This window comes from Poecilia formosa, unplaced genomic scaffold, assembly GCF_000485575.1.
Source record: "Poecilia formosa unplaced genomic scaffold, Poecilia_formosa-5.1.2 Scaffold594, whole genome shotgun sequence".
NCBI classification, from domain to species: domain Eukaryota; kingdom Metazoa; phylum Chordata; class Actinopteri; order Cyprinodontiformes; family Poeciliidae; genus Poecilia; species Poecilia formosa.
Genome location: NW_006800533.1, coordinates 70,816 through 98,144, shown reverse-complemented (window position 1 = coordinate 98,144; position 27,329 = coordinate 70,816). Strand labels below are relative to the sequence as shown.

At 50.1% G+C, this 27,329-nt stretch overlaps 3 protein-coding genes across 5 annotated transcripts; 1 reads left to right on the top strand and 2 right to left on the bottom strand.

Annotated features, from left to right (window-relative positions):
- Positions 1-277: 277 nt before the first annotated feature.
- On the top strand, positions 278-10,088 carry tnpo3 (transportin 3). 2 transcript variants are annotated; one of them, XM_016665561.1, is made up of 23 exons: positions 278-589; positions 1,449-1,649; positions 2,366-2,439; positions 2,525-2,681; positions 2,902-3,045; positions 3,120-3,292; positions 3,364-3,502; positions 4,094-4,240; positions 4,314-4,421; positions 4,492-4,583; positions 4,652-4,791; positions 4,862-5,053; positions 6,453-6,544; positions 6,614-6,690; positions 6,757-6,817; positions 6,907-7,047; positions 7,123-7,239; positions 7,314-7,408; positions 7,696-7,852; positions 7,941-8,108; positions 8,177-8,289; positions 9,021-9,103; positions 9,591-10,088. In XM_016665561.1, exons 1-22 carry the CDS (start codon positions 470-472, stop codon positions 9,079-9,081), a joined length of 2,769 nt encoding a protein of 922 aa, XP_016521047.1. In that variant the 5' UTR covers positions 278-469; the 3' UTR covers positions 9,082-9,103; positions 9,591-10,088. The 2 variants fall into 2 exon arrangements, with proteins under 2 accessions (XP_016521047.1, XP_007541292.1); XM_007541230.2 differs by having other exon boundaries at positions 280-589; positions 3,117-3,292.
- Positions 9,818-16,713, bottom strand: irf5 (interferon regulatory factor 5). 2 transcript variants are annotated; one of them, XM_007541231.2, is made up of 9 exons: positions 15,337-16,713; positions 14,900-15,107; positions 14,425-14,611; positions 14,325-14,350; positions 14,171-14,198; positions 13,830-14,096; positions 11,586-11,975; positions 11,153-11,271; positions 9,818-11,082 (listed from the first exon to the last, which is right to left on the bottom strand). In XM_007541231.2, the coding sequence occupies exons 2-9, from the start codon at positions 15,071-15,073 to the stop codon at positions 10,855-10,857; spliced, it is 1,419 nt and encodes a 472-aa protein (XP_007541293.1). In that variant the 5' UTR covers positions 15,074-15,107; positions 15,337-16,713; the 3' UTR covers positions 9,818-10,854. The 2 variants fall into 2 exon arrangements, with proteins under 2 accessions (XP_007541293.1, XP_016521048.1); XM_016665562.1 differs by having other exon boundaries at positions 14,900-16,713.
- Positions 16,714-17,217: 504 nt separating this feature from the next.
- Positions 17,218-23,158, bottom strand: cdhr5-rs (cadherin-related family member 5, related sequence). Its single transcript, XM_016665563.1, has 8 exons — positions 22,677-23,158; positions 20,889-20,979; positions 20,683-20,789; positions 20,403-20,603; positions 20,204-20,326; positions 19,117-19,195; positions 18,808-18,998; positions 17,218-17,739 (listed from the first exon to the last, which is right to left on the bottom strand). Exons 1-8 carry the CDS (start codon positions 22,872-22,874, stop codon positions 17,377-17,379), a joined length of 1,353 nt encoding a protein of 450 aa, XP_016521049.1. The 5' UTR covers positions 22,875-23,158; the 3' UTR covers positions 17,218-17,376.
- Positions 23,159-27,329: the final 4,171 nt, after the last annotated feature.

Sequence of the window (27,329 nt, the reverse complement as noted above, 5' to 3'; positions counted from 1 at the left end):
AAGATACTGGATGAACCCTCAAGCTCCCAGGCCTCTGGTAGAGAGAGAGAATGAGGGAGGGAGGGTGAGAAGGGAATATTTTATATATGTGTGTGTGTGTGTGTTTAATATATTTTTTTATTTTTACAGGAAATAAAAACACTGAGTTTTTTTTGTTCTATGTTTAGAATTTAAATGCCTTCATTCTGATTAAAGCAGAACCTAAGTCAGATTGCCTGTTTTGCGCAGAAATATGGCGAATGAAACTGATTCTGGTTCCGATTCTGGTCTTCAATGAAGTCTTCTCCTGTCTCGCAGAGAGGAACAAATACTTTGCTCGTGTTTCCAGTCGGAACAGGATTCAGGCTGTCCCCGGAAGAGCCCGTGTGAGATGGCGGTCGGTACTCGGACCGTTTGGTAGTTTTTGGGTTTTTTAGCTCCTCAGCCGAACCGAACCATCTGCCTTACGGGAGCTTGCGTCGAGGCCGCTATGGAGGGGGGTAAACCGAGCCTGACGCTGGTCTACCAGGCGGTCCAGGCCCTGTACCACGACCCGGATCCGTCCGGGAAGGAACGAGCCTCGCTGTGGCTCGGAGAGTTGCAGAGATCGGTGAGAGCCCTGGGGAATGGTTCCGTGTGGGTCTGGCGAAGGTTCGGTTCGGGTTTAATGAGTTACCTGAGGGGGAAGCGGACAGGTGTGGCAAGCTGCGCAGTCTCAGAGGAGCTCCTGTTCCTGTTAGCATGGTGGCTAAGCTAACGGAATGAATGGATCAAAACAGAAACGGAACCGGTCATTTTTTTCATTTATCCGGCATTTAAAGGGCGAAACGTAAATCAGATCAGTTCAATAAATCACTAATAATTAGTTTTATGATTAAAATCTTTGATTCTATGCGGAAGCAGCAGATTAATTCCCAGCAGGCCTGGTGCTGCTGTGACTGACAGCTCAGCCAGACTTCAGCCAGAATCGACAGGATTTACCTGAAAGTGCTTCCGGATCACCTGGAGAAGGTCTGAGACCAGATCTAGAGGTTCGGGGGAGAAAGTGGGTCAGGGTACTTGAACTCGGCTCGGCATTCAGAACTGTTTCCTTAGTAATAGTGTCTGTAGTTGAAGGTGAAGCCTGCTGTCATGGTTCCCCTGTAGACCCGGTTCAGGAGTAAAGGTCCTGCTGATCATGAAGGTGTTCAGGAAAACTCTAGAAGTTAAAAGTCTTTAGCTCCACGTCTGCTGCTCTCTCACATCTTGGAGAACAGTTCCAGATTCTCCTCTGCATTCAAAATGTGTCAGGGACGGTCTGACCCCCTGACCCCCTGACCTGGGGACTCGCCTGGGTCACAGAGGACTTCTGGTTCTGATGGACCATCTGGCCCGGTTCTGTTGTTCTGCTAAACGATGAAGAGTTGGACTGGTTCATGCTTAAGCGCCGCCCCCTGCGCCTCAGTGACGTCACTTCCTGTCCTGTGCAGATGTTTGCCTGGGAGATCTCGGACCAGCTACTGCAGCTGAAGCAGGACGTGGAGTCGTGTTACTTCGCCGCTCAGACCATGAAGATGAAGATCCAGACTTCCTTCTACGAGCTTCCTCCAGAGACCCACAATGCACTGCGGGACTCCCTGCTGACCCACATCCAGAACCTCAAAGACCTGTCGCCCATCATCGTCACTCAGGTAAGCCCCGCCCCCAGGAGGGCGGAGCCGCTGAGGCGGAGAGTAGTAGGAGAAAGCAGCAGAGGTCAGAGTTTGGTTATTAAGGTTTTCTATGTGACCATCTGAGATTATAATCTGGATTATCAGGAAGCTGTGAATCCAAACAGCAGAAATCTGATCTGGTTCTGATTTGCATCAGAACTCTGCTGTGGCGTTTTGGATCAGCTGAAGGATTTTAACTGAAGAGTTCAATTTGAGGCAACAGATCAGTGGATTAGGTTATAGATTATCATTTATGCAATACTCAGGAGATTAAAGGAGGAAATCCTGTGGGATTAAATTAGATCCTGGTTTATAGCTTCATCACTGGAGGATCATTTGATCCCGATCAATAATCGACTGATCAGGTTCTGTTCAGAGGTTCTGATGCAAAAACAAAACTTCTGTCATCCAGGATTTAATGTCCTGTAATCTACTGGAATAATCTGGATTACAGAGGAATCTGAGCATCATCAGTTTGTGATGTGGTTTCCTGTAGCAGTCTGTGTTACAGCACCTCTGACTGAAGCCTGATGGGAGGACGGCACCATTTCAGGATTTGATGTAAAATCGATTCTCTGTAACATTTTTTCAAATGTTCAGCTTCATTAGTGGTTCTGGTCAGCCCGGTTCTGACCCAGTCCTGACCCAGTCCAGGTCCGGTTACGGCCCAGTTCTGACCCGGTCCTGTCTTGCAGCTGGCCCTCGCCATCGCTGACCTCGCCCTGCAGATGGCGTCCTGGAAGGGCTGCGTTCACACGCTCATAGAGAAGTAGGAACGCTTGCCGTCTCACCGCTCTGAGCTTGTGCCGCCCAGCTGACCTTTGACCCCCCGCTGTGTGGCTCCACCCCCTCAGGTACAACGAGGATGTGGGCTCCATGCCGTTCCTCATCGAGATCCTGACGGTCCTGCCGGAGGAAGTTCACAGTCGGTCACTGCGGATCGGCGCCAATCGCCGCACCGAGATCATCGAAGACCTGGCCTTCTACTCCAACACTGTGGTCGCCCTGCTGGTAGGGACACCTGGACACATGTTCCCTGGACACATGTCCCCTGGTTGTCCACCTGTAACTTTTCACAATTCTTAAACACAAAAATAGCTTAGGAGCTGAGCAACGCCCCCTAGTGACCTCTATCAGGGGTCACTGGGGGCGCCTGATCTGTCTCTGCTGGTGCATCTGTCCTCCACGTGTCTCTCTAATGTCCCTGTCCCCCGACCCACCTCGTCCCCAGACGTCCTGCGTGGAGAAGGCGGGCGGCGATGAGAAGATGCTCATCAAGGTGTTCCGTTGCCTGGGCAGTTGGTTCAACCTGGGCGTCCTGGACAGCAACTTCATGGCCAGCAACCAGCTGCTGATGGTCCTGTTCCAGATCCTGGTGAGTCCCGGTTCTGGCCCCGGTCCCGGTCCAGGTCCCCAGACTCTGACGGGTTCCGCTCTGTGTCCCAGCAGAGGGACGAGACGTCCACCAACCTGCATGAGGCGGCGTCGGACTGCGTGTGCTCGGCGCTGTACGCCATCGAGAACGTGGACACCAACGTGGCTCTGGCGCTGCAGCTGTTCCAGGGCGTGCTGACGCTGGAGACGGCCTACCACATGGCCGTGGCCCGCGAGGACCTGGACAAGTAAGGTTCCGGTCGGCCCGGTGGCGACACGGGGACCGGTCGCCACGGTAACGGCCGCTCTGTTTCCACAGGGTGCTGAACTACTGCCGGATCTTCACGGAGCTCTGCGAGACGTTCCTGGAGACGACGGTCCGGACGCCGGGTCAGGGCATGGGCGACCTGAGGACGCTGGAGCTGCTGCTGATCTGCGCCGGACACCCGCAGTACGAGGTACCAGAACCGGACCGGGCTGAACCGGGCCCGGTTAGAGTTACCTGCTAATCCTGATCTGATTCAGACAGTAAACTCATTCAGGGGTCATAGGTCACCTTCAGTTGGCAGGCAGGAAGGCAGACATTGGGTCAGCAGAGGTCAGCAGGGTGACGCGGTGCTCTATGACTGATTCTAAATCACTCGGTAGATTAAAGATCTGCTGCTGTTGGGTCCAACAAAACCAGAACCAGACCGCTCAGGCCTGCTGGTTCCGGTTCCGATTCTGGTTCCTGTTCTGGTTCTGGTTCTGCAGAAGCAGCGTTCAGCTTCTGTGCACTGCAGATCTGAACAAACTTCCAGAAAACAGCAGAGCTGCTGAAACCCAGAGCTCCTCTAAGTGATGGTTATTTATCACTTCATGACGTTTCTACTGAAACGTTCTGAGAAACTGGACCGGGTCGGGTTCTGGTTCTTGCTGGGTTCTACAGCCTGAACCAATCCAGGTCAGAACTTGTTTGGGTCTGAAGGAACAGAACCGGTCCAAACTGGCTTATCAACAGAATCAGTGGAGGTCCAGTTGTAGTGGTTCTGACCCGGTTCTGTCTGCAGGTTGTGGAGATCTCCTTTAACTTCTGGTACCGCCTGGGCGAGCATCTCTACAAGATCAACGACGCCAACCTGCACGGCGTTTTCCGGCCGTACATCCAGCGGCTGCTGCACTGCCTGGCCCGCCACTGCCAGCTCGACCCAGACCACGTAAGGCTCTGGGACCGGCTTTCTCCGATCCGGTTCTGGCCTGGTTCTGACCCAGTTCTGCTTCGCTCCACAGGAGGGGATCCCGGAGGAAACGGACGACTTTGGGGAGTTCAGGATGAGAGTATCGGACCTGGTGAAGGACGTGATCTTCCTGGTCGGCTCCATGGAGTGCTTCTCTCAGGTACCACAGGAACCTCGACCCGGTTCCGGCCCGGTTTGGCCTCTTGCTGATGGCGAGCTCTGTCTTCCAGCTGTACTCCACCCTGAAGGACGGGAACCCGCCCTGGGAGGTGACGGAGGCCGTCCTCTTCATCATGGCATCCATCGCCAAGAGCGTCGACCCGTGAGTACCGCTGCCGAGCAGAACCGGGTCAGAACCACGCCCAGAGCGCTGACACCGCCTGTTTGCAGGGAGAACAACCCGACGGTGGCCGAGGTGCTGCAGCAGGTGGTGCTGCTGCCGGAGAGCGTGCACCTGGCCGTGCGCTACACCAGCATCGAGCTGGTGGGGGAGATGAGCGAGGTGGTGGACCGGAACCCGCGCTTCCTGGGTAGGTGGACAGGTCCGGGCCCGCGGGCTCCAACCACCCAATGGTTCTGATCCGGCTCTGTGTTCTGCAGACCCGGTTCTGAACTACCTGATGAAGGGCCTGAGGGAGAAGCCGCTGGCGTCGGCGGCGGCCAAGGCCATCCACAACATCTGCTCGGTGTGCCGCGACCACATGGCCCAGCACTTCCAGGGGCTGCTGGACATCGCCCGCTCCCTCGACTCCTTTGCCCTGTCCACCGAGGCCGCCGTGGGCCTCCTCAAAGGTACCGGGCCAGAACCGGGCCGGGCGGGAGGCTACAAGCAGCCAGAAGGCTTGGTTCTTATCCGGCTGTATAAACAATCTCAACTACGGCTAAAACATTAATCGATTATTAAACGATAAATTTAGTGAGTGATAAGTCATTGCAGACAGTTAACCAATCGTTAACTGGCTGCAGTGTGATGTCACACGGTAAGCCCCGCCCCCCTCTCTCCGCTGGAGGACACAAAGCTGGCGCTAGTTGGTTTTAGCTGGCCCAGATCGCTCTAAACCTCAAAGCTCATGAATACAAAGCGACGCAGCGCAATGCTAACTGGGTAACAAGATTCTAAAGGACAGCGAGGGAAACGAGTTCAGGTATGCTAGCTTGACTTTGACAACCATAACATGTAGATGTGTTGCAGGATTCAGTGAGTTTTAGGGTGAGGAAAAAAAGGAACCTACACCTCAAATCTCAGATCATCAGTAGATCAGGAGTTTAAATTAGCCAATTAGCTGATGGCTACCACAGCATATTAATAATCCAGAATAAACCTCAAGCTTAAAAACGGGAACATGTAAATGACTGAATATTTTCTTCTTTGTGTATGAAATGTTTGCGTGTTTTTGGTGTTGAACCCTGGAATTATTGCCGTTGTTGTAAATTGCTATGGCAACGAGTCTGTGTGCAGCGTAGCCGACAGATATTTAGTTATCCTTCACTGGTTTTTCTGCGTAATTTTCCCTCTGCTGTGGCGCTGCACTGGATTAACAACAGCTGCGTCTCCAGGGTTGGCTAGCGGCTAACGGAGAGCACGGTCCGCTCGCCTGAGTGAAGAACAAAACACTCAGAACTGAACAATGAATAGAAATCTTTAGCATTTAACTCTACTGGCAGTTTTGGCTTCACCTGCTTCACATCAGAAATAATCTGCTGTATTCCTGATCAATCCGGCAGATTCATTCACTAAACCAACTGATTTTTATAAATTTGTTTTTATATTTAAGAGATGAATTATGTGTTTTTATATTAAGCTTGAATCAGCAGAATGTGACATTTTTTCCAATGAATTGTCAGAATAATAAACAGAATCGTCCTTTAATGTCCCAAAGCTTCCGGGGCGGGTCCAATAGAACTTTTATTTTGAGCAGCAGAACCTCATGAATCAGCTGAGCTCTGTTCAGGCAGAACCGGGTTGGGTCAGGGGTCTGGGTCTCCTCCAGGAGCCGGGCCCAGTTCCGGTTCTGATACGCAGAAATCGCGTTGCCATGGTGACGCAGCGATATTGCTTTGTAGTCGGGTCTGAAGGGAATCGGAACCAGCTGGGTTTGGACCCGGAACCTCCAGCAGCTCTGCTTTAAGAACCGTTTGGACCTGCCGGTTCTGGCCGGTCCGGCTGTGACTCTGACTGTTACCTGTGCAGGTACGGCGCTGGTTCTGGCCCGGCTGCCTCTGGAGAAGATCGCGGAGTGCCTCAGCGACCTGTGTGCCGTTCAGGTTCTGGCTTTGAAGAAGGTGAGTGCGCTCCAGGTCGGGCCGGCGCCGCCGAGCCGGAACCGGTCTGACTGGGTTCTGTCCCAACAGCTGCTGGCGGAGCGGTCCAGGAACGGGAAGTCGGCTGACCCGACGGCGTGGCTGGACCGACTGGCCGTCATCTTCAGGTGAGTGGAGCCGCAGGAAGGTTCCCGCCGCCGCCGCAGACAGTGAACGCATCGTCTCGTCCTCAGACACACGAACCCCATCGTGGAGAACGGCCAGACGCACCCGTGCCAGAAGGTGATCCAGGAGGTGAGGCGCCACACACCTGGACCCTGGCTGACACACCTGGACTTTACCTGTCCCCACCTGTCCTAATCTGTCCCACCTGTCCCCCCCAGATCTGGCCCGTCCTGTCGGAGACGCTCAACGCCCACCAGGCTGATAACCGCATCGTGGAGCGTTGCTGCCGCTGCCTGCGCTTCGCCGTGCGCTGCGTCGGGAAAGGCTCTGCCTCCCTGCTGCAGCCGCTCGTCACTCAGGTGAGTCGCCGTCGGAACGGGGTCTGTGGGCGGCCGTTGCCGTGGCGACGCTGACGGGACGCTCATGTCCTCCAGATGGTGAGCGTCTACCAGGTGTACCCGCACTCCTGCTTCCTGTACCTGGGCAGCATCCTGGTGGACGAGTACGGCATGGAGGAGGGCTGCAGGCAGGGGCTGCTGGACATGCTGCAGGTAAGCCGCCCTCACCTGATCTAGGCCACGCCCCCTGCTGGGCCGATGACCAGGAGCTGCTGTGTGTCCTGCAGGCGCTGTGTATGCCCACCTTCCAGCTGCTGGAGCAGCCCAACAGCCTGAGGAACCACCCGGACACCGTGGACGACCTGTTCAGACTGGCCACCAGGTGAGCTCGCCTGGCTTCCTATTGGCTGCACATGTTAATCATCAACTACTAAAACTTAACAACAGGCCAAAACTCAGAATAACCAGCAACAGATTGAAACATGAAGCAGCAGAACCAGAGCAGCGTTTCAGCGGGTCAATGAAGGTTCTGAAGCGTCTCAGAGCTTCTCCATGAATTTTTGGACGTATAAATTTACCATCGCATGATGGTCATTGAGACATGGTGGACAGACATCAGAGCGCCGTCCCTCTGTCCCCTCTGTCCCCTCATGTCCTCTCCGTCCCCAGGTTCGTCCAGAGGAGTCCCGTCACGTTGCTAGGCAGCAGCATCGTGGTCCACATCATCCAGTGCGCCATCGCCGCCACGTCGCTCGACCACCGGGACGCCAACTGCAGTGTCATGAAGTTCATCCGAGACCTGATCCACACCGGAGTCGGCAACGACGTGAGTCGGAACCAGAACCGGTCCGGAGGCTCCAGGAGGAGCTGGTGGTGCCGTTCACTGGGTTCATCTCTCCCTCTCCCCTCCCCAGCATGAGGAGGACTTCGCGCTGCGGAAGCGTCTGATTTGTCAGGCCATGGAGCAGAACGGCCAGCAGCTCATCAACCAGCTGCTGCACTCCTGCTGCTTCTGCCTGCCGCCGTACACGCTGCCCGACGTGGCCGAGGTCCTCTGGGAGGTCATGCTGTTCGACCGACCCGTGAGTCTTGCCGGTTCTGGATCTGGTCCGGTTCCGGAGCCGCGGCTCACTCCGCTCCTCTGTTCCAGATGTTCTGCCGCTGGCTGGAGAATGCGCTGAAGGGGTTACCGAAGCAGACGGCGGGCGGCGCCGTGACCGTCACCCACAAGCAGCTGACCGAGTTCCACAAGCAGGTGACCAGGTGAGTCCGGCGGGTCGGAACCGGGCTGCACCGAGGCTGGGTGATTAATTTCATTATTAGAAAATCAGGATATTTTTCCACCAATCGCCTCCTTGGGTTTCAGTGATGTCATGGCACCCAAGGCAGCCATCTTGTTTGACTTTACGACAGAGTATGAGGGCCAGGCTGCGATTTCTGTTTTTAATTAAGAGGATAAAGTTGGAAAACTAAAGATTAAAACGAGGAATGGTTGAGTTTATTGAGAAGAAACTGAGCTGCTCACATCAGAAGCTTTTTAGGTTTTATTCATAAATAAAAATGGCGCTGATCATTTGACTGAAATAAAATCCACTTCAAAATATTTTCTGTCAGTTGTAATTTATTTTTTTTTAATCGATTAAATTAAGATCTGGTATAAAAAAATCCGATTTTATTTTTATCCGCATCGCCCAGCCTCCATTCCTCTTTCATGATGCGAGCCGCTGCTACTTCCTGTTGTTTCTGTTGTTGCCATGCCGACAGCGAGCTGAAGTTTATGTTGAATCCCAGTTCCTGTTCTGACCCGATCAGCCTCCGGCGAAGGCGTCAGGATGACTCATCGTGAGGCGTTCAGGGGCCATCAGCTCATGTTGGCACCGGCCCAGCGGAGGGCGGGGCGCTGCTGAATCAGAACCAGATCAGAACCGGCAGGAGCGGGTCCAGACTCGCCCTGCCCTCAAACCAGAAGGCCCTCATGTGTGTTTCTCTTTCAGTGCTGAGGAGTGCAAGCAGGTGTGCTGGGCCATCAGAGAGTTCACCAGGCTGTACCGGTAGCTGCAGCTTCTCATGACACCAGGTAGGCACTGGGAATACTGGGAATACTGGGAGTCCTTCACCACAGATCAGCTGGTTAGCTTCCTGCTACCTTCTGTAGATTACACCGAGTCAGAATAAGAAGGAGCTTCCAAGTTTCACCTCAAGGCCCCTTACAGAACCAACCTGGTACATAACGCGACTCCATAGGCCCATGTTAGCGCTAGGTAGCAGTTAGCGTTAGCCTGATGAGCCTCAGGTGTTTCCAGGTGGGTTATAGAAAGTGTCCTGAGATCTTTGGTGCTATTTATCAATACTTTGTTACTGAATTAGACCTGAATCTCTTTATTGTTTGCAGAACAAAATTAAATTTCAGCCAAATCCCAAACAAAGACAAGGGAGACGTTACCTGCTGAAACGATTTTTTATCTCAAGATATTTACTGTAGAAACAAGAAAAAATACATAGTTTTTACAGTGTGGTTTCATGACTGATGAAGAGCTGAAACCGCTCCTCTTCCTCCTCCTCAGGTTAAATCTTTAGTTGACCAACATTCAGAGGTGACGGCAAAAAGCTGCGACTGCAGACGAGGAAGACGGAGGGACTTTGAATGTGAAACGGGACTCTGTGACCTGACGGAGGAGAGACGGACGGAGCCCACCCCCCCCAGCTCACCTGCAGCAGGTGGTTCTGGGTGGGCGGGGTCAGGACCGGTTCCTGCTGGACCCTCGGAGGCGATTAATCAGGACGTGCCTGCTCAACTGTTTTTAAGAGATTTATTTTTGGGACTTTGGTCAAGATGTTTCTGTCTGTGCCAAAAAACAGAGCCAAAAAATTCCCCATGATGCTTTGGGCCGCGTGGCGGAACGCTGGAGGATTTGGCGTCACCTTTGACCTTTTATCTTTGGTTTATTTTAGTTGTTTTTCCATGAATGGAAACAGAGAGGACTGTGGGTAATGAGGCGGACTGACACCATGACATCAGTGGTGATGTAGCCTTGCTGTAAACAATAAAACAGCTGAAAACACTCTGCTTCTTCTTCTGTGGTTTTAGAAAGGGAGACACACTGGGAACCAGTCTAACCAGTAACCGGGGGGCATTAACACCTGAGCTCAGGTGTTTCTGTAAGCTGACCCCACCTGATGAAGGGTGAGGTCATCCTCTCCTGAGACTGGGAGTTCTGGTTAGACTGGTTCCTGCTGCAGGGCCCGGTCCGTCCTCTGGACGGCGCCAGAGAGCAAACTGAACAATCAATAATGAAATGCAGATTTGGTTCTGATGGACCAGCAGCAGAATACTGCAGCGGTTCTGACTTGGACACTTGGTGGTACCGGACTTGCCAGATGGAAATCGATTAATCGGGTCTGACTGACTCGGTTCTAGAAGAGTTCCTGAACCGCTAAAGAATTCCCCACAGACCAGAACAAGAACTATGGTTCTGTTTCTGGTTCAGGTCGCACTGACCAACCGGTACCAAACTACCTGGAACTGTGATGAGCAGGTTCTGTGTGGACAGGCCTGGTTCAGAAGCCAGGTCTGGGTTCGGTCAGAACCAGAGCCTGAAGCAGCCAAAGTCCAAATAAAAACCTTCAGGAAGAAACCAGAACCTTCTGGGTCAGCACGTGGGACCGGGCAGGCAAGCAGAACCCGGACTGAGAGTTGGGAGGTATTCAGAACCAAATGCCTGGACAGCAAAGAAGAAAACAGTTCTGGTCGGTTCTGGTCCACCAACGACCCAACCCTTCGTGATGTCACAGAGGTTGAACCCCAGAGTTCTGGTCCAGGTTCTGGTATCAGCTGGTCCCCATGGAGAACCCAGTAGGGGCCTCTAGAGAGCCAGCGGGGGCCCAGGGCCCGGTTGGACCCAGTTGGTTCTGGAGCAGCCGCTGCAGCTCCTTGAACTGCTCCACCGTCTGGTCCTTGACGTCCGGGTTGGAGATCTGCAGCCGGATGCTATCGGTGGACCAGGCCAGTTCTCCGGAGAACATCTCTGTAAGGATCCGGGCCACCACCGGAACCACCTGCACAGCAACAGAACCTTTATAACCCCCACTAGCAGAACCTGAGTTGACGTGACCATCAGCCACCCACCTGGACCATGATGAGCTTCTTCTCTTTGGGCTTCCTGTCAGGCCAGTCCTCTCCGAAGCAGAAGAAGACGTCAAATGGTGGCGGGTTGGCGGCTTCACCTTTCTGGAACAAGATGAGCCCTGTGGACCAGAACCGCGGTTAGAACCAAACCGCCACTAGAACTGAACCCCAGAATAAGTTCTCCACACAGAATCGCCTACAGCAGGGTTGCTCAAGTCCAGTCCTCAATAGCTTACCATCCTGCAACTTTTAGAAGCATCCTTACTCCAACAGACCGGACCGGCTTTGAACAGGCCTGGTAACGAGCCGTTTATTTGGTTCAGGTGTGTTGGAACAGGGATGCATCTGAAAGTTGCACGATGGTAGCTCTCGAGGATTAAACTTGAGCACCCCTGGCCTACAGGAACCCGAAGAACCGGGTCAGAAGACGAACCTTGCAGGAAGTCGTTCAGGCTGAACACCCGGATCCTCCTCTCCCGCTCCATGGGGTTGGGTGGACCCAGTTCTGGTATTCCTGGGCCAGACCAGAATACCTTGCACTGACAGAGGCGGATGGCGTAGATGTCCTGCTGCTGGATCTCCAGGATCAGACCGCGGTCCATCACGTCCAGCAGAGCGTCCGTGTAGAACCGTTGCTTCTGGTTCTGGATCTCTGCCGTTCCCGGGAACAGAACCTGCTGCAGACTGACTGGACCGAACAGGTCCACCTGCTCCGGAGTTGGTTCCAGGTGGCCGTAGTAGAGCCGGCAGCCCTGGGGGTTGCTGACTGTCAGGGAGCCCATGGCCCGGCCCCGGTACCAGAACTTCAGGTCCAGATCTGTTACTACAGAACCAGGACAGGAGAGGCCTTGGTTAGTGAGTCGGGGAATAATGACGTTACTAACAGCGTCTCTTTCTTCAGTAACAAGTAATCTCATTACTAACTAATCTAATTACAAGTAATTAACTTCTTCATCGCTACAGCGCCGTTTCTGTTACTGACAATAAAATGCAGCGCATGACTTTAATTCAGCGGACAGAAAGCTAAAGCTGTGACCCAGCATCGACTTCAATTAGTGGCAGTAGCACCTGTATGTATGATGTAAATGTAGTGTCGCTGTCCTTTTTATTTAAAAAAAAATGTATTTACCTGAAAAAAACAATCAGTGGCAGCTCCACTGTCTGGAACTACCACTTTCCATTCAGTAAATGTCAAAATACTACAGATCTTACACGGTTTAATAACCAATAACACCATAATTAAAAAATAACATGTCTTCTAAAAACTGGGGTCGGCATTCCGCAAAACAGCAGTAACCAACTACTTTAGCAGCTCTGGCGCGATAGTACTAGGTGATACTGCATCTCTGCTGCTGATTTGCTGAGAAAAACTAAAAGAGTCGCTGTAAACCAGGGGTCACCAACTCCAGTCCTCCAGTCCTACCATCCTGTAACTTTTAGATGCGTCTCTGCTCAAACACACCTGGATCAAATAAACTACTCATTTCCAGCCTGTTGCAGAGAGGAATGAATGCTGGTGAGGGAATTCAGACATTTTGGAGCAGAGGTGAATCTAAAAGTTGCAGGATGGGCCCTGAAGGACTGGAGTTGGTGACCCCTGCTGTAAACCAATCAGAGGCAGAGTTGGGCGGGCCTTCACAAACGAGCAGTGAGCGGAAAGCAAATAAACACATAAGCGGAAGAACCATTTGCGCAGCGGGCCAGCTAAGCTAAGCTAAGCTAAGCTAAGCCAAGCCAAGCACAGATCAAGCTACACGTGAAAGAAACGCTGTTCTTTATATCGCTTGTAAGAAACTTTGAGCTCATGAACCAACTAAGCCAGTCACCAGGATGGCTGTTGATGCTAGCAGGTGAGGCTAATATTATTAGCTCGGTGTATAAAGATGGCGACGCTGCCCATCAGGCTAAGCTTGGTTTTACCGACCGTTTCGTTTCCTATTCAGTGTCCATTTGATTCAGTTTTATGATAAACAGTTGAGCATAAATGATAAAGAGGGGATATGTTTTACATATTTACTTTCCCTGGTAATTAGTTATTTTTACAGTATAGTAACTGGTACTTTTTATTTTTAAAGTAGCTAATATAGTTTCTTTCAAAGTAACGTGTCCTGCACTGGACCCGTTTCAGAGTTCTAGAGGAGGGCGGGCAGCCCCAGGCCTGGAGGGCCAAACTGAGGTCGTTAGCAGAACCTGATGCACTGAGGAGGAGATTCAGCTGTTGGACCAGGGAGACGTTAAGAGCTGCAGGACTCCGGCCCTCCAGGACCAGGACTGCCCAGCCCTGTTCTAGAGGAACACGGGTCTGATCAGAACCCAGCTGGGATCACATGACCTGGTAGAACCTGCACCCTGGTCCAGATGGTGGTTCTGTTCAGGTTCTGGACCTATCTAACCTTGCAGGTCTAGTCTGACCAATTACAATTTGAGGAGCTGATGACGTCATCACATTAAGCCTTTGAGGGGTCAGTGGAACCGGTTCTGGGTCTCTAATCAGGTCCAGAACCACCAGTTCCTCCTCATTAAACAAGGTTTTAGTACTGGTTCTGGCCCAAGCCACTGCAGAACCTTTTGGTTCTGGACCTGCAGTCTTCTTGGAACCAGGAGGTCTGATTAGTTTGGACCCATTCAGTACTGGCAGACTGACTGAGCAGAGGAACCAGAACTGGACCGGACTCACGTGGGACGCTGCTCAGCAGGTCGTACTTGCAGGACTGCTGGTTCTGATGGTCCGACTGGTTCTGGACGGACTCCATGCTGCTGGCCTCCATGCATTCTGGCTGAGTGGAGGACCGTGGGTTCAGGTTCTGGAGTCCGGCCGGGTCGAAGCTACCCGGGTCCGCCATTGAACCCCGAGGCTGGAGCTCAGAGGTCAGGGGCAGCAGCGGCATCGGGATCACCTGGGCTGACCCGAAGGGTGGAAAAGAGGCGGGTTCGATCCGAGGTTCTACAGAGACAGAACCGGGTCAGACTGGGTCAGGCTGTCAGCGATTACCATAGAAACGCTGGAGAGGGACTTACTGATGGAGAGATCAGTGAGGTCCGGCATCTGGAAACAGTCAGGAGGAAAAACTGATAGGTCAGCTGGTTCTGGTTCTTATTTACTGGTTGTGATTTACTGGTTCTGTTCTACTGGTTCCGATTAGGTCCTGTTCACCACGGTTCTGATCCTCACCTCCTCATCTTCGTCCTCGGCTCCGTCTGAAACAGAACCACATCAGAACATCGTCAGAACTGTCTCGAAGATTGGAACGGGACCGGTCCAGTCGGCTCACCTGCGGCGCCGGTTCCGTCGCAGACCTCGTAGATCTTGTAGGGGCGGAGCGGCGTCTCCTTGGTTCCGTCGAACCTGAGCCGGAACTCGCGGCTCTTGTTGAGCGCGCAGCGCAGGTTCGCCTTCCACTTGGCCGGGTCCGGTTCGTCCACGCCCTCCTGGTACTTCCCGGTCTCCACGGCCCACGCCTGCAAGAGGGTTAGGGTCAGAACCGGGTCAGGAGATGCAGCCGGTGCTGCTTCCGGCCTGGATGGAGAGGTTCTGGGTCCAGATTCCAGGTTCTGGTTCTGGTTTGCGGTGAAGCGACCAGAAAGAGGAAGCAGAAAAAGCGGAACCACGCTGAGCAGAACCGAAACCTGCAGCGGCAGGAAGTCCAACAGGAAGACTGAAGCACATGTTCTGGCCCAGTACCGACCCGGCCCAGTTCCCCTTTCATCCCGGGCCCCCCGCTGCTAACGGACCCAGCGGAACCGAACCTTAAAGATGGTGTTCTCTTCCTCCGACATCGGCGTGTGGCGGGTCGCGTGTTTCCATGGGATCTGAAAGAGCCGCTGCTCCGAACCGAGCCACTGCAGACCCGGATACCTGCCGCTGTTCACCTGGGCCAGCAGCCAGGGCTTCAGGCGGATCCTGCGGGGGTGGATGCTCATGGTGGAGCACTGGGAGGACTGGGAGCACTGGGACCTGTGGGTAGAAGGACGAGGAGGCTTAAGGTTTCGGACGGAACAGCAGTCTGAGTCCAACTGGACCAGCATGGCTTCCTGGGGTCCGAACCGGTTCCTGAACTGGTCTGGGTTAAAGTTTTTCTGCAGATGATCCGACTCAGAAACCAGTTCGGCTGATGAGCCAGTCAGTTCGGAACCAGTCTGTCGCTGCAACGGATCTCAGATCACTACGCTGATGATGGACTCACCTTGGCTCGGTTCCTGGTTCCGGGTCTGCGCTCTTGGTGTGAAACAGTCGCGTGCTCCGAACCGAACCATCAACATTCAAACGAACAGTTCGGCACCGGACCGGAGCGGTACCGCCCGACAGAAAGTTCCTGGGAGTCTTTTAGCTGAAGTAAAGTGAGTCTGCATGAAAACTGCTTCCGCCCAAAGATGATATTACTTTCAAAATAAAAGCTCCCGCCATACCGTTTTGATCGGATCGCTTGAAGCAGAAAACCCCTAAAGTTCATCTGAAGATGGTTTTATTGAAAGAATAATTATCGTTTTATGAGTCGAACCGGCAGAACATTTTCACTAGAGCAGGAATCCGTCAGCATGAGGCCATGAGGCTTTTATTTTGAAATAGTTTCCGGGGTGTGACGTGTGCCTGCATGTTAGCCGACATGTGTGGGTGTTTTTCAGTTAACTTTTAGGTTCCTCCTTCAGAACAGAACCAACAGGATTCTGGAGGGTCCAACTGAACTCAGACGGTTTCCAGAAGATCAAACACTTCCAGTGATCCAAGATGGGTCAGAACCAGCACCTGGCAGTAGAAAGGTGCCCCCTTCAGTGACCTCCTCTGACCCAGTTCTGTAGAATCGAGGCCAGTGGTTGCAGCTCATCATCATCACTCCCAGAGTCATGGTGATGAAGAGGACAGGAAGTGATTCTTTGTCTGGTTTTGGTGTCCACTGAGACATTCCCAGGGCCAGAGTTTCTGGATGACCCGGAAGTCGAAATGGACCTTCCCAGTGGTCCCAATAAGCCAAAGATGTGCTGTGGAACTCTGAATCAGAACCAGAACCAGTCCCAGTGGGTCAGCAGTGATTCACGGTGGTGTCTGAGTAATGCTGTGGGAACAGACAGATTCTGTCCTGCTGGACCTTCAAACAACAACTCAACAGTACCTCCTGGTCCACCAAACCTGGTTCTGGTTCTGGTGAAGTCATCCTGACTGCAGCTGGTCTGGTTTTCATCAAGCTGCTGATGTTTGGATGTTTATCTCCTGAAGTTGTTTCTGATGTTAGAACTCCTCCTGGCCCAGAACGTTTACTGGAAGGAAAAACTGAAGACGGTTGGAAATGTTCCTGAGACGGCTGCAGAGCCTGAGTTGCCCTGTAGGAGGCAGTAGTTCATCTGTGTACTGGAGGACAAACCGTTTTGGATGGTTCCACTTGAAGCCACTAGGTGGCAGTATAGGACCAATCAGCTGCTTTAATAAACATAAACATTTCTTCTAAAGTTGATCCGGGCTGCAGTTGGTTCTGGTTCTGGTTCTGGTTCCGGATTGGGTCTCAGTAGCTCTTAGATGCTCTAGTGTTCATAAACTCAGTTATTAGTTCAGATAACTCGGGTATAAACGGCATCATAACTATATTACAGATTTGTTTCCTCAAATATTACATTTTGCTTCTTATCTTGTGTTTTGAAGAGCTACTTAACTAATTAAAAAAAGAAATATGAAAGCTTCACTTTTATATTTTCGGAATGTTTTACACTTTGGATCAATAAAACACTTCATCTTTTATTATTTTTAAAATATTTTTGTTTTTCTGACTACTGATCAGATTCCTGAAGATCCATTAGAAACTGATGTTTTTATTCCCACCTGAAACGAGGTCCAGACCTTTGGTTCCTGGTGTCACCAGGCAGATTTAATTAGCAGACCTTCTCAGAAGATCTGATCAGAACTATAGAGACTGAAAGAAGAAACAGGATTTCATTTTATTTGCGTTTGTCCCCACCTCAGGATGTATGGCATGGAGCCGGCTCGCTTGGGCCCCCTGGTGGTCGCACTGCTCACTACTGCAGGTATAGTTAAAATCTCAGGGAAAATCTTCCTGTTTTTGGTCCACAATGTTTATTGAAATAGAAATTAAACATGTTTTTATTCATAAGTAATTTCTGAAGGCATTTTTCATTCAAAGCACTAAAAACAAAGAGAGTTTGAGTTTACATCTGCCAATCAATCACACATTGTATGTCCCAGGCAGTCTTGATTTGTGATTGGCTTGAACAATCTTTCAAGTGTCTCTTGATTGGTCAGTGTTAACGTCCTCGTCACTCTGGGGTGTCCCAGCATGGACCTGCAGGCCTGCGGTGACGTCAGGTGACCTCTCCCAGCCAGAAGCCACACCTGGGGGTTTCTCTACCATGACGAACAGATCCGTCTGGAAGCGGCAGCGGCCCGCTGGATCGCTGAGAGAGACCTCCGTAGATTGAGGCTGAGGTCTGGACCTGCTGTCTGCTGCTGAGAAGGAGGAAGTTGGAGGAGGAAGAGACTGCCTCCGGATGTAGAGACCCTGTCTGCCGTGGAAGCTGCCTGACCGCAAGGATGCCTGACGACGGAGAGCCTCGTCCATGAAGCCTGGAGACCTGGAACTCACCTGTAGGTTAGAGAAGAACCGCAGAGGATCAGTCTGAGCAGAAAGAAACATCACAGGAGGATGTAATGTAGCATCCTCCTGCTGGGGACATCATGGCTACGGGACACCATCATGTCCTCAAATGAAGGGAGATGTCTCCCTACAGCTGGCACATTCTGTAGATGAAGTCATCAGTGGTGCATTATGAACTGCAGCTTCCTCCTGGTTGGAGGATGGATGGAAGCTGAAGAGGAAACGGAGACCTTTGACCTCCAACACCCAGACTCTGGTGTTGGTGTTCAGCAGTTAGCAGGTCTGTAGTACCAGAATCAGTATGGGTCGGTTTTCACCGTTAACACTAGGTTGATCAGAACCGTTTGCTGACCCTCTGATAGACTGGAGCAGTAGTTCAGAGACGTCTCCATCATCTGTTTTGTGGTACTCCTGGATCTTCTAAAGGTTCTGAATCTTTTCCATAGTCAATGTTTGTTGCTAATCAGCTGCTGCAGATCGTTCATCTTAAATGGTTCCGTTGGTCATTTAAGATGGTGCAACAGAACCCTGAACCTTAATCCGGCAGACCAGGGTTCTGAGGTTCCTCACGGGGTGATGAGTTTGCCCCATAGTCAGTGAGTTGGTGGTTTGATTCCTGTTTCATCTGCCTCTGTTGTTCACCTATCTTGCCTGCTGGTGGTAGAGCCCAATAGGTGGCATTGTTGCATGGCAGCCTTGCTTCTGTCAGGTTGGCCCAGGGCATCTGTGGCTACCATCCAGTAGCTTTCCACCATCAGATAGTGAATGATTGGATTTAGTGTGAAGCGCTTTGGGGTCCTCTGGACTTGACAAAGCGCTTTACAAGTACCGGCCATTTCCCATTTACCACCATTATCTAAACATCTGGTGTGAAGGTTGGTCTGTCAGCTTTGTCAGGTTTCACTTCCTCTTCAGGAGATGTCGTCTTCTGCTCCCTGAGGCTGCAGCCGCTCCTCCACAGCTCTTTGAGGTCAGGACAACCAGGTTTGTTCCCAAAGCTCTTCAAAACAAAAATATCTCAGTGAATTCAGTAGAACTCGGTTATTTGATCTTCACCTTTTGGTGCTTCAAGGTTGTGGTGGCTGGCAGGACATCAGCTTCCTGTGGCCGGTGCCTTCGCACGAATCGAAGCAGCAGAAACAGGAAGGCTGACAGAAACATCAGCAGGATCAGCGCTGCGATTCCTCCTGCCAACCTGCTGTCCACATCCCCAAACAGCTGTTGCTCTGTGAACGCACCATGAGGCACTGGAACAGAGGGAACGTGTCGGTGAACTTACCATGAGGCACCAACAGAACAAGTTAAGTCAGTGAATGCACCAGAGTACTGAGGAGGCGCACCGGTAGGCTGCCAGACTGTTCTCACCTGCCTGTCCTCGCTGCAGGACTTCAATGTCCACTGAGGCTGAAGCTTCCTCTCCTGATTCTTCATCCCTGGCAACAACCTGGAAGTCAACATTCAGAGCATTAGCCATGCCAGACTGACCATGTGTGAGCTCCAGAACAGAGAAACTAAAAGCTCAGCAGGCCGAGGCGAGGAGCGTGGTTCGATTCAGCACGTTTAGTAGAGGAGCTCAAAGGAAAGAGAAGAGGATTAGACAGTTTTGTATCAGAAGAAAGTGAAATTTTGTCAGATTTCTTTATCTAAAGCTGCTGGAAAAAGTTGCCATTCCATCATCCCTGGACTGGCAAGTAGCTTTCCAGAATATTTCAGGATTTCAGGCAGAACTGAGCAGCAGAGAGACCAGCTGCTGCCTCGCCTCTATCAGGTTTCCTTCGTTATCTGAAATGTTTCAGGAGCAACTCAGATAAAAACTGATTTATAAAACTGGAGGGAAACGGGTCGAAGCAAAATGTTCTGGAGTGGTTCTGACAAAGATCAATAATTCAGCTTGTTAACCTGTTTAGATGGCGTGTTGGTTCTAGTTATCAGGTGGAACCAGATCCTGGTTCTGTTGGACCGCGGAGCCTGTCAACTGTAGTTAATGAAGTTATTTGAATCCATGTCAGACAAATATACCGGCCCGGTTCTGATTCTGGTCAGAACCAGGATCTGGTTTGGGCTCTGAGTTTCTCCACAGGAGTTCCCTTAGTTTTCTGAACTCTAACGACAAGAACATTCCTCCACAGAGAGGTTTTCCCTCCACAGAACTTTGGTTGTGATCGGGTCAATCTCCTTCAGAACCCGAAGACGGACTGGGAGACGGTGTGGAGTTCTCTGCAGTGTTCTGTGATGTTTTTAACCTGCAGCCCATGTGACTGACTGTCCTGCAGAGAGAAAAGCGTGCTGATTGTCCTGCAGGTGGAGCTGGAGTGGATTCACGCTGGGAAGCTTTTAGTCTCCTGCTGCTTCTGCTGTTTGACTTTCTGCCTCCACCTGAGAACCAGGAGATGGACCAAACATCACACCTCACTGGGTTTTCGAACATAATTTCAGGTGTGATCGAACTCGCCTGCAGAATGTGTCTGTCAAAGGCCCTCAGCTGGTCCGTCCGGGCAATCAGAACACCCTCCTGGGTCACCTGGTACAGTCGGGATGGGGGATGGAGGAAGAACCGGATGTTTGGGTTCACTCCCTGCTTTTGGACAGCAGTGATGAGTTTACAGGTGGGACTCAGGTGAGAGTACAGGAGGGCAGATATGCTTTCTTACGTCAGAGAAATCCTGGTCCGATACCTGGACCTGCAACACCTGGTTCCCATAGGTGGTAACGATGGAGGCGGGGCTTGAGCTCTGGATGATGAAGCCTTTGAAGGTGGTTGTGTTAAAGACCGGCGGGAAGGAGTTCTCACTGAGAACCCTGACCACAACCGTGGCCACGCTGTACTTTAACCGGTCCTCTACCTGACACACCTGGACAGCAGCGGAAACGGGCTGATCAGAAACATGATGGGGAGACTGGAACAGAAAGTGAAGGAAGTGCTGCTGTTACCATGACGGCAAGCGTGAAGTTTGCTCCTGGCTGACGCTCGTCTACAGCTCTGGTTAGCCTGATCTCACCTGTTCTGTTGTCCATCACAAACCTGCCATGATTGTCACCTGTGGGCTCCAAAACACACCTGGTCACTCTTCACACCTGGTCATTCCTGGTCAGCGGTTCAGAGCTGTCATGTTGAAATAACGCAGACTTCTGCTCACCTGACAGTATCGTATACATGAGAGGAGCGTTGATGCCTCGATCGCCATCCCTGGCTCTGATTGGACCAGGAGAAAACTCCAGAACCGAGTCCTGAAAGGGAAAATTGGCACACCTGGAAGCTCAGGCTGTCGGCAGCGAAACCAAAGTAAAATTTCTGGCTGTGGTCTTTCCATCACACAGGTTCTCCTCTTTAGGCTCCAAATGTGCTCAAAGAAAACGAATGTTTAAAATGGTGTCTGCTGTAAAACGAACCCACTCATCTGTCTTCCTGACAATTTCTTTGGATTGTCCAATCATGTGGCAAGGCTAAAACTGAGACCTTTCTGTCTTCTCATGACAGCTTTATACGGTGAGGGGCCTCATGTATAAAGCGTGGGTACGCACAAAATGTGCGGCGCCATATTTTATGCATAAGTCGGCATGTATAAAAATTAACTTTGCTTAAAGTTTGCGTAAATATACACACACTTTTTCCCTGCGTGAAAATGTGCGGCGGCCACACAAACCTTTTCTGTGAACAATATCAAACTACAAAGCATCAAAACTCACCTAAATCACTGAAACCTGATGACATTCAGTTATTTAGACCAGGAAGCTTCAAACCTGATGTCTTTTTCATGATTTTAATATTTTATTGTTTAAACGTAAACAATGAAACTGAACCGATTTATCCTCAGACAATAACATGCACACAAAATGATAATAAAAATAATAAAAGGATGTGAAAACCTCATTCCAATGTCAATAATTTTCCTCAGTTTTTGTCTCATTAAGATGTAACGCATCGATCTGTGCGCCGAAGAAAACAGTTTGATTATTTTAAGGTGATCAGGTGTGGAGACAATCACAGGAGAGCTTCGGCTCTGATGGAGAACATCGCCAATGGAAGGATTCAGAGGGAGGGTTGATCAGAGATCATATTGATCTGATGGGAAATCTTGATGATGGTTTATTAGCGTTTAGATGAATCCAGACTGATCACCCTGGAGCTCTGAGCAGAACTTAAACAAGGAGCCGTCCGCTTTGTGAATGCGCCTTTATGGACAGAAAGCATCTCTATTCTGTAATTGTACAACTTATTCACACGATTCCTGTATGTAGAACAAACGTCCACATTTTCACTCAGAGCCTCTCTGAGTCTTTAAATCCGGGCTGAACGCTCTGCTGCTCCAACAGGCATTTGGACGATCTCTTTCTTTTCTTCTTTTTAATTTGGATATCTTTCTTTAAAAAATATTTTTATTTTTGTGAGGTGACCTTATGTGTCCTGAAAGCTCCTTTTAAATAAAATATATGATTTTACTGCTACAAACAAGGACGTTGCCATGGTTACTGCTTCACGTGGCTGCAGACTTCCAGATATTTATACTAATTTACATTAAAATGCATTTATGGAGCCGACAGGCGACCAGCAGCTGCTCCGTTTCCTGTAAATCAGGATTTATACAGGGAAGGTGCGCAGTGACGTGCGTGCGCACGGCTTTATACATCCGGACTTTTTTGTGCGCCGCACTTTTGCCAAGTTTTATAGTGAAAACTACAAACTCTTTATGCATGAGGCCTCTGAACCGTTTGGTGGGTCCTAAACTGCAGGGAGTTCTGGTTCTCCTCCTCGGAAACCTTGATAGGGGGGCATCACCGGATCTTTCTCTCCTCTTTCGGCGCTTTGGTTTAAACATCACATCCCCATCAATAAAACGGTCAGGTTCTGTTCTGGCCTTCATAGATCCAACAGTCATTCCTTTACCAGAACCGGTGTTTTGGCTGCAGATGCTGCTGCTGTTTACCTGGTGTTTTCCTGTGATGTTGGCTGTGTAGGTTGGGTTCATGCAGATTGGGACACCTGGGGACACAGGTGTGCAGGGCAGGAAGTGAGGATACTGGTCGTCGACATCCTCAATGTCGATGGTGAGGACAGTGGAGATGTTGAACTTCTCCTCAGTGTTTGATTCCTTCAAACAGAACCGCCCACAGACTCTCGTCATCACATTGACTACACATTGACACTTGGACTATAATGCAGGCATGTGGAGGGGATGGTGTAGGGGGGCTTGAGCACCTGCCCCTTTTGCCCTCAAGTGCCCCTTTTGGTATTTTTTTTAATTATTATTATTATAAATACTTATACTGCAAGAAACAAGGATGTTGCCATGGTTGCTGCTTCACGTGGTGGCAGACTTCCAGGTATTTATACTAATTTACATTAAGATTTATTTATGGAGGCGACAGGGAGGAAGAGCAGCTGCTCTCTATTTCCTGCAAATTAGGATTTATAAAGGAAAGGTGTGCGGCCACGTACGTGCGTACGGCTTTATGCATCCGATTTTTTTGTGCGCCGCACTTTTCTAAATTTTTCTGTACGCCAAGTTTTAGTGTGAAAACTGCGCAGTGTTTTATGCATGAGGCCCCAGAACAGATATGCTGGACTGTGATGGACAGATGAATGTGGTGGAGGTATAATGATGTGGGACAGTTTTGTAGCAAGAGGACCTGGGCTCCTTGCAGCCACCCACTGGACCAGGAGCTCCTCTGTAGACCAGAGTCCTTGAGTCGATGTGAGGTTTGGACCTCTGAAGCTTGGTCCAAACCAGGTCATCAATAGAAGTGTAATCTACAGCAGAAAGGCCTAGTCAAAGTCCAGACCTCAGCCTGACTGAGAATTTTTTCTTCTCCAGGATTATCCTGCACGTTCAGATCTGCTGTGTTTCAGCGGGTCAGCGGTGTCCTGAGGTGGGGACAGCAGGAGGTCAAAGCTGCCTGAGTCACGCCCGTTAATGAGAACATGAGTAAACTGGAGACGAGTCGGGGCGTTCTGCTCGTCTTTATCACAAGCCATGAGGTTCAGCATGTACTGCAGAACCTCTGCTGCTCGGTTCTGTCTGCTGTAGCAGCGAGGCATTCACTGACCACAAAGGAGAGTTCGCTCACGCGGCTTTCAGCTAACCCCATTCCTTAGAAAGGATTTCTCTCCACTAAGTCCTTCATTGCAGGAGCTGCTTCACATTCCAGAAGTTAAAGTCCCGGACGTCCCTTCAGGATCAGCAGGAACCAGTAGAACCAGCAAAGCGTCTCCTGCTTTAACTGTGCAGGATGAGGCAGAGTGATTGTCCCTGTTTTCACTCTGCTGATACAAACAGGCCCTGCCACAGACTGGCGACCTGTCCAGGGTGACGCCCGAACGTTAGCTGGAGAGGCACCAGCAACCCTCCTGACACCGCTAGGGTCAAGGGTGTATAGAAGATGGATGGATGGATGGATGACTTCAGGCTGCAGTGTGAACACACCCTAACTTTAGTCTCACCCTCATCATGTCTTTGTCAATCCAAAGCCTACAGTTCATGTGTTGGAGAAATAAATAATGTTGATGACATTTGAGGATAACAGGTGATATAAACAGCTGTTTAACCCTTTAACTCCCGTCCATACTGAAGGACGGACCTGATCACCAGCAGCGGCCGCTGGTCCGTCCTGCTGAAGATGTTCTCCTCCCAGTCCATACTGGGAACATAGAAGCACCTGGTCCTGTCCAACCCTTCAGGCCACATCTGGTCATCAGCAACCTCTGCATGTACTCCAGGTGAGTCAGGTTGCCTGAACCAACAGCTGCTGCCGCCTGGCTCTGGGGCTGAGGCAGCTGCTGCTGGTTGGTGTTGGGAATTGTTCTCTCCATGGAACTTCAGGGGCCTCATGCATATATGCATATTTTACGCATAAGTCGGCATGTATAAAAATTAACTTTGCTTAAAGTTTGCGTAAATATACACACACTTTTTCCCTGCGTGAAAATGTGCGGCGGCCACACAAACCTGTTCTGTGAACAATATCAAACTACAAAGCATCAAAACTCACCTAAATCACTGAAACCTGATGACATTCAGTTATTTAGACCAGGAAGCTTCAAACCTGATGTCTTTTTCATGATTTTAATATTTTATTGTTTAAACGTAAACAATGAAACTGAACCGCATTTATCCTCAGACAATAACATGCACACAACATGATAATAAAAATAATAAAAGGATGTGAAAACCTCACTAGAATGTAAATGGTACTTTTCTTCAGTTTTTGTCTCATAAAGATCGAACTGTGAGCCGAAGCGCATGAAATGCATCTGTGGGGTGATTTAATTCTCACTGACAAACGGGTTGGATCAGCAGATTAACTCTAAACAGGTTTTGATTATTTTGAAGGTGATCAAGGTGTGTAAAATCACAGGTATACAAGTAGCTGCATAAAGGTGGAGCTCTTTGGTTCTGATGGAGAACATCGCCAACGGAGGATTCAGAGGGAGCCATTGATCATATTGATCTGCTGAGAAATCTTGATGATGGTTTATTAGTGTTTAGATTCATCCAGACTGATCATCCTGGAGCTCTGAGCAGAACTTAAACAAGGAGCCGTGCGATACCGGTACCGGTACCGGTCCAGCTGCAGTCATCGAGCTGCCTGCTTTGTGAATGAGCCTTATGGACATAAAGCATCTTTATTCTGTAAATGTACAACTTATACACATGATTCTACTATTTAGAATAAACGTCCTATTTACCCACTCAGAGACCCTCTGACTCTCTGTCTTTAAATCCCGGCCGAAGCCTCTGCTGCTGTTCAGACAGGCATTTGCACAATCTCTTCATTTTCTGATTTTTAGTATTTGAATTTTTTTTCTTTCTTTAAAATGTATTTTTTATTTTCATGAGGTTACCTTATGTTCCCTGATAGCACCTTTTAAATAAAATATTATTATAAATACTCATACTGCTACAGACAAGGACGTTGCCATGGTTACTGCCCCACGTGGTGGCAGACCTCCGGATATTTTTACTAATTTACATTAAGATGTATTTATTGAGGTGACAGGCAGACCAGCAGCTGCTCAATTTATCGCAAATTGAGATGCATAAAGGAAAGGTGCGCGGCCACGTACGTGCGCACGGCTTTATGCATCCGAATTTTTTTTGTGCGCCGCACTTTTCTAAATCTTTCCGTACGCCAAGTTTTAGTGTGAGAACTGCGCAGTGTTTTATGCACGAGGCCCCAGAACTATTCAACAGCCTGAAATTAAACGGATGTCTTGTTGCAGCTGAACGGACGGACTCCGGTTCAGGTCCCCTTAGCGTCTGCTGAACCACTTCTCTGTTCATGACCTTTGACCTACGTCCACCTTCTTGTTTTCTGGCTGAAGAACCAGATTTATATTTTAAATGTGCTTCAAGCAATCGATGCTACCATGCTCTCAGAGAAACAAGGCCCACAGCATCACATGTCCTCCACCAAACCTACCAGAGGACCTGAGGGGACCTGCTGACCCACCTGGAGGGTCAGTTACTGATCTGATGACATCAGTTCCTGTCCCAGTAGGGAGCTTATGTTTGTGATGGTAGGACAGGAAGCAGATGCAGGCAGTTTTGTCATGGTCGTCATGGTGATGCCACCCTTTGACCGTCTCTGTTGTTGCCCAGGAAATCGGCTTCAGTCCAGCCTGGATGTAGGCCTCTGTGTCACATCACTGGCCTACTTAAAGCCCAGCAGGAGCGGAATTCACAGATTTATAATTTCAGATTCTAGACACTCTGACCAAATTACAGATGGATCTTAGAAATTAGAACGAAATCCTCAGCTGCTTTATTTTAAACTATTAAATATGAAGCTGTTCACTAAATTAATGTAACAATAAAAGATGGAGAGAAATTTTCATCTTTGGTTCTTGATAAGCAAGAGATGAACTTCAATAACGGTAAAATAATACCAGCCTCATCATTATGCAATATTGGAGGTTTTTAGTGATGAAAATAAAACAAACTTCTCATTTTGACATTTAGCATAAATAATTTACTTCCTCTAAACAGCTGATTTAGAGTCAAATGGAGAGAAAAATAGGTTCCAAATGGGTGCAGTAGAGCAGGAACTCAGGAGGTTCTACTGGTTCCTGCTGGTTCTACTGGTTCCTGCTGGTTCTACTGGTTCCTGCTGGTTCTACTGGTTCCTACTGGTTCTACTGGTTCCTACTGGTTCCTGCTGGTTCTACTGGTTCCTGCTGGTTCTACTGGTTCCTGCTGGTTCTACTGGTTCTACTGGTTCCTGCTGGTTCTACTGGTTCTACTGGTTCCTGCTGGTTCTACTGGTTCCTGCTAGTTCTACTGGTTCCTGCTGGTTCTACTGGTTCCTGCTGGTTCTACTGGTTCTACTGGTTCCTGCTGGTTCTACTGGTTCTACTGGTTCCTGCTGGTTCTACTGGTTCCTGCTAGTTCTACTGGTTCCTGCTGGTTCTACTGGTTCCTGCTGGTTCTACTGGTTCTACTGGTTCCTGCTGGTTCTACTGGTTCTACTGGTTCCTGCTGGTTCTACTGGTTCCTGCTAGTTCTACTGGTTCCTGCTGGTTCTACTGGTTCCTGCTGGTTCTACTGGTTCTACTGGTTCCTGCTGGTTCTACTGGTTCCTGC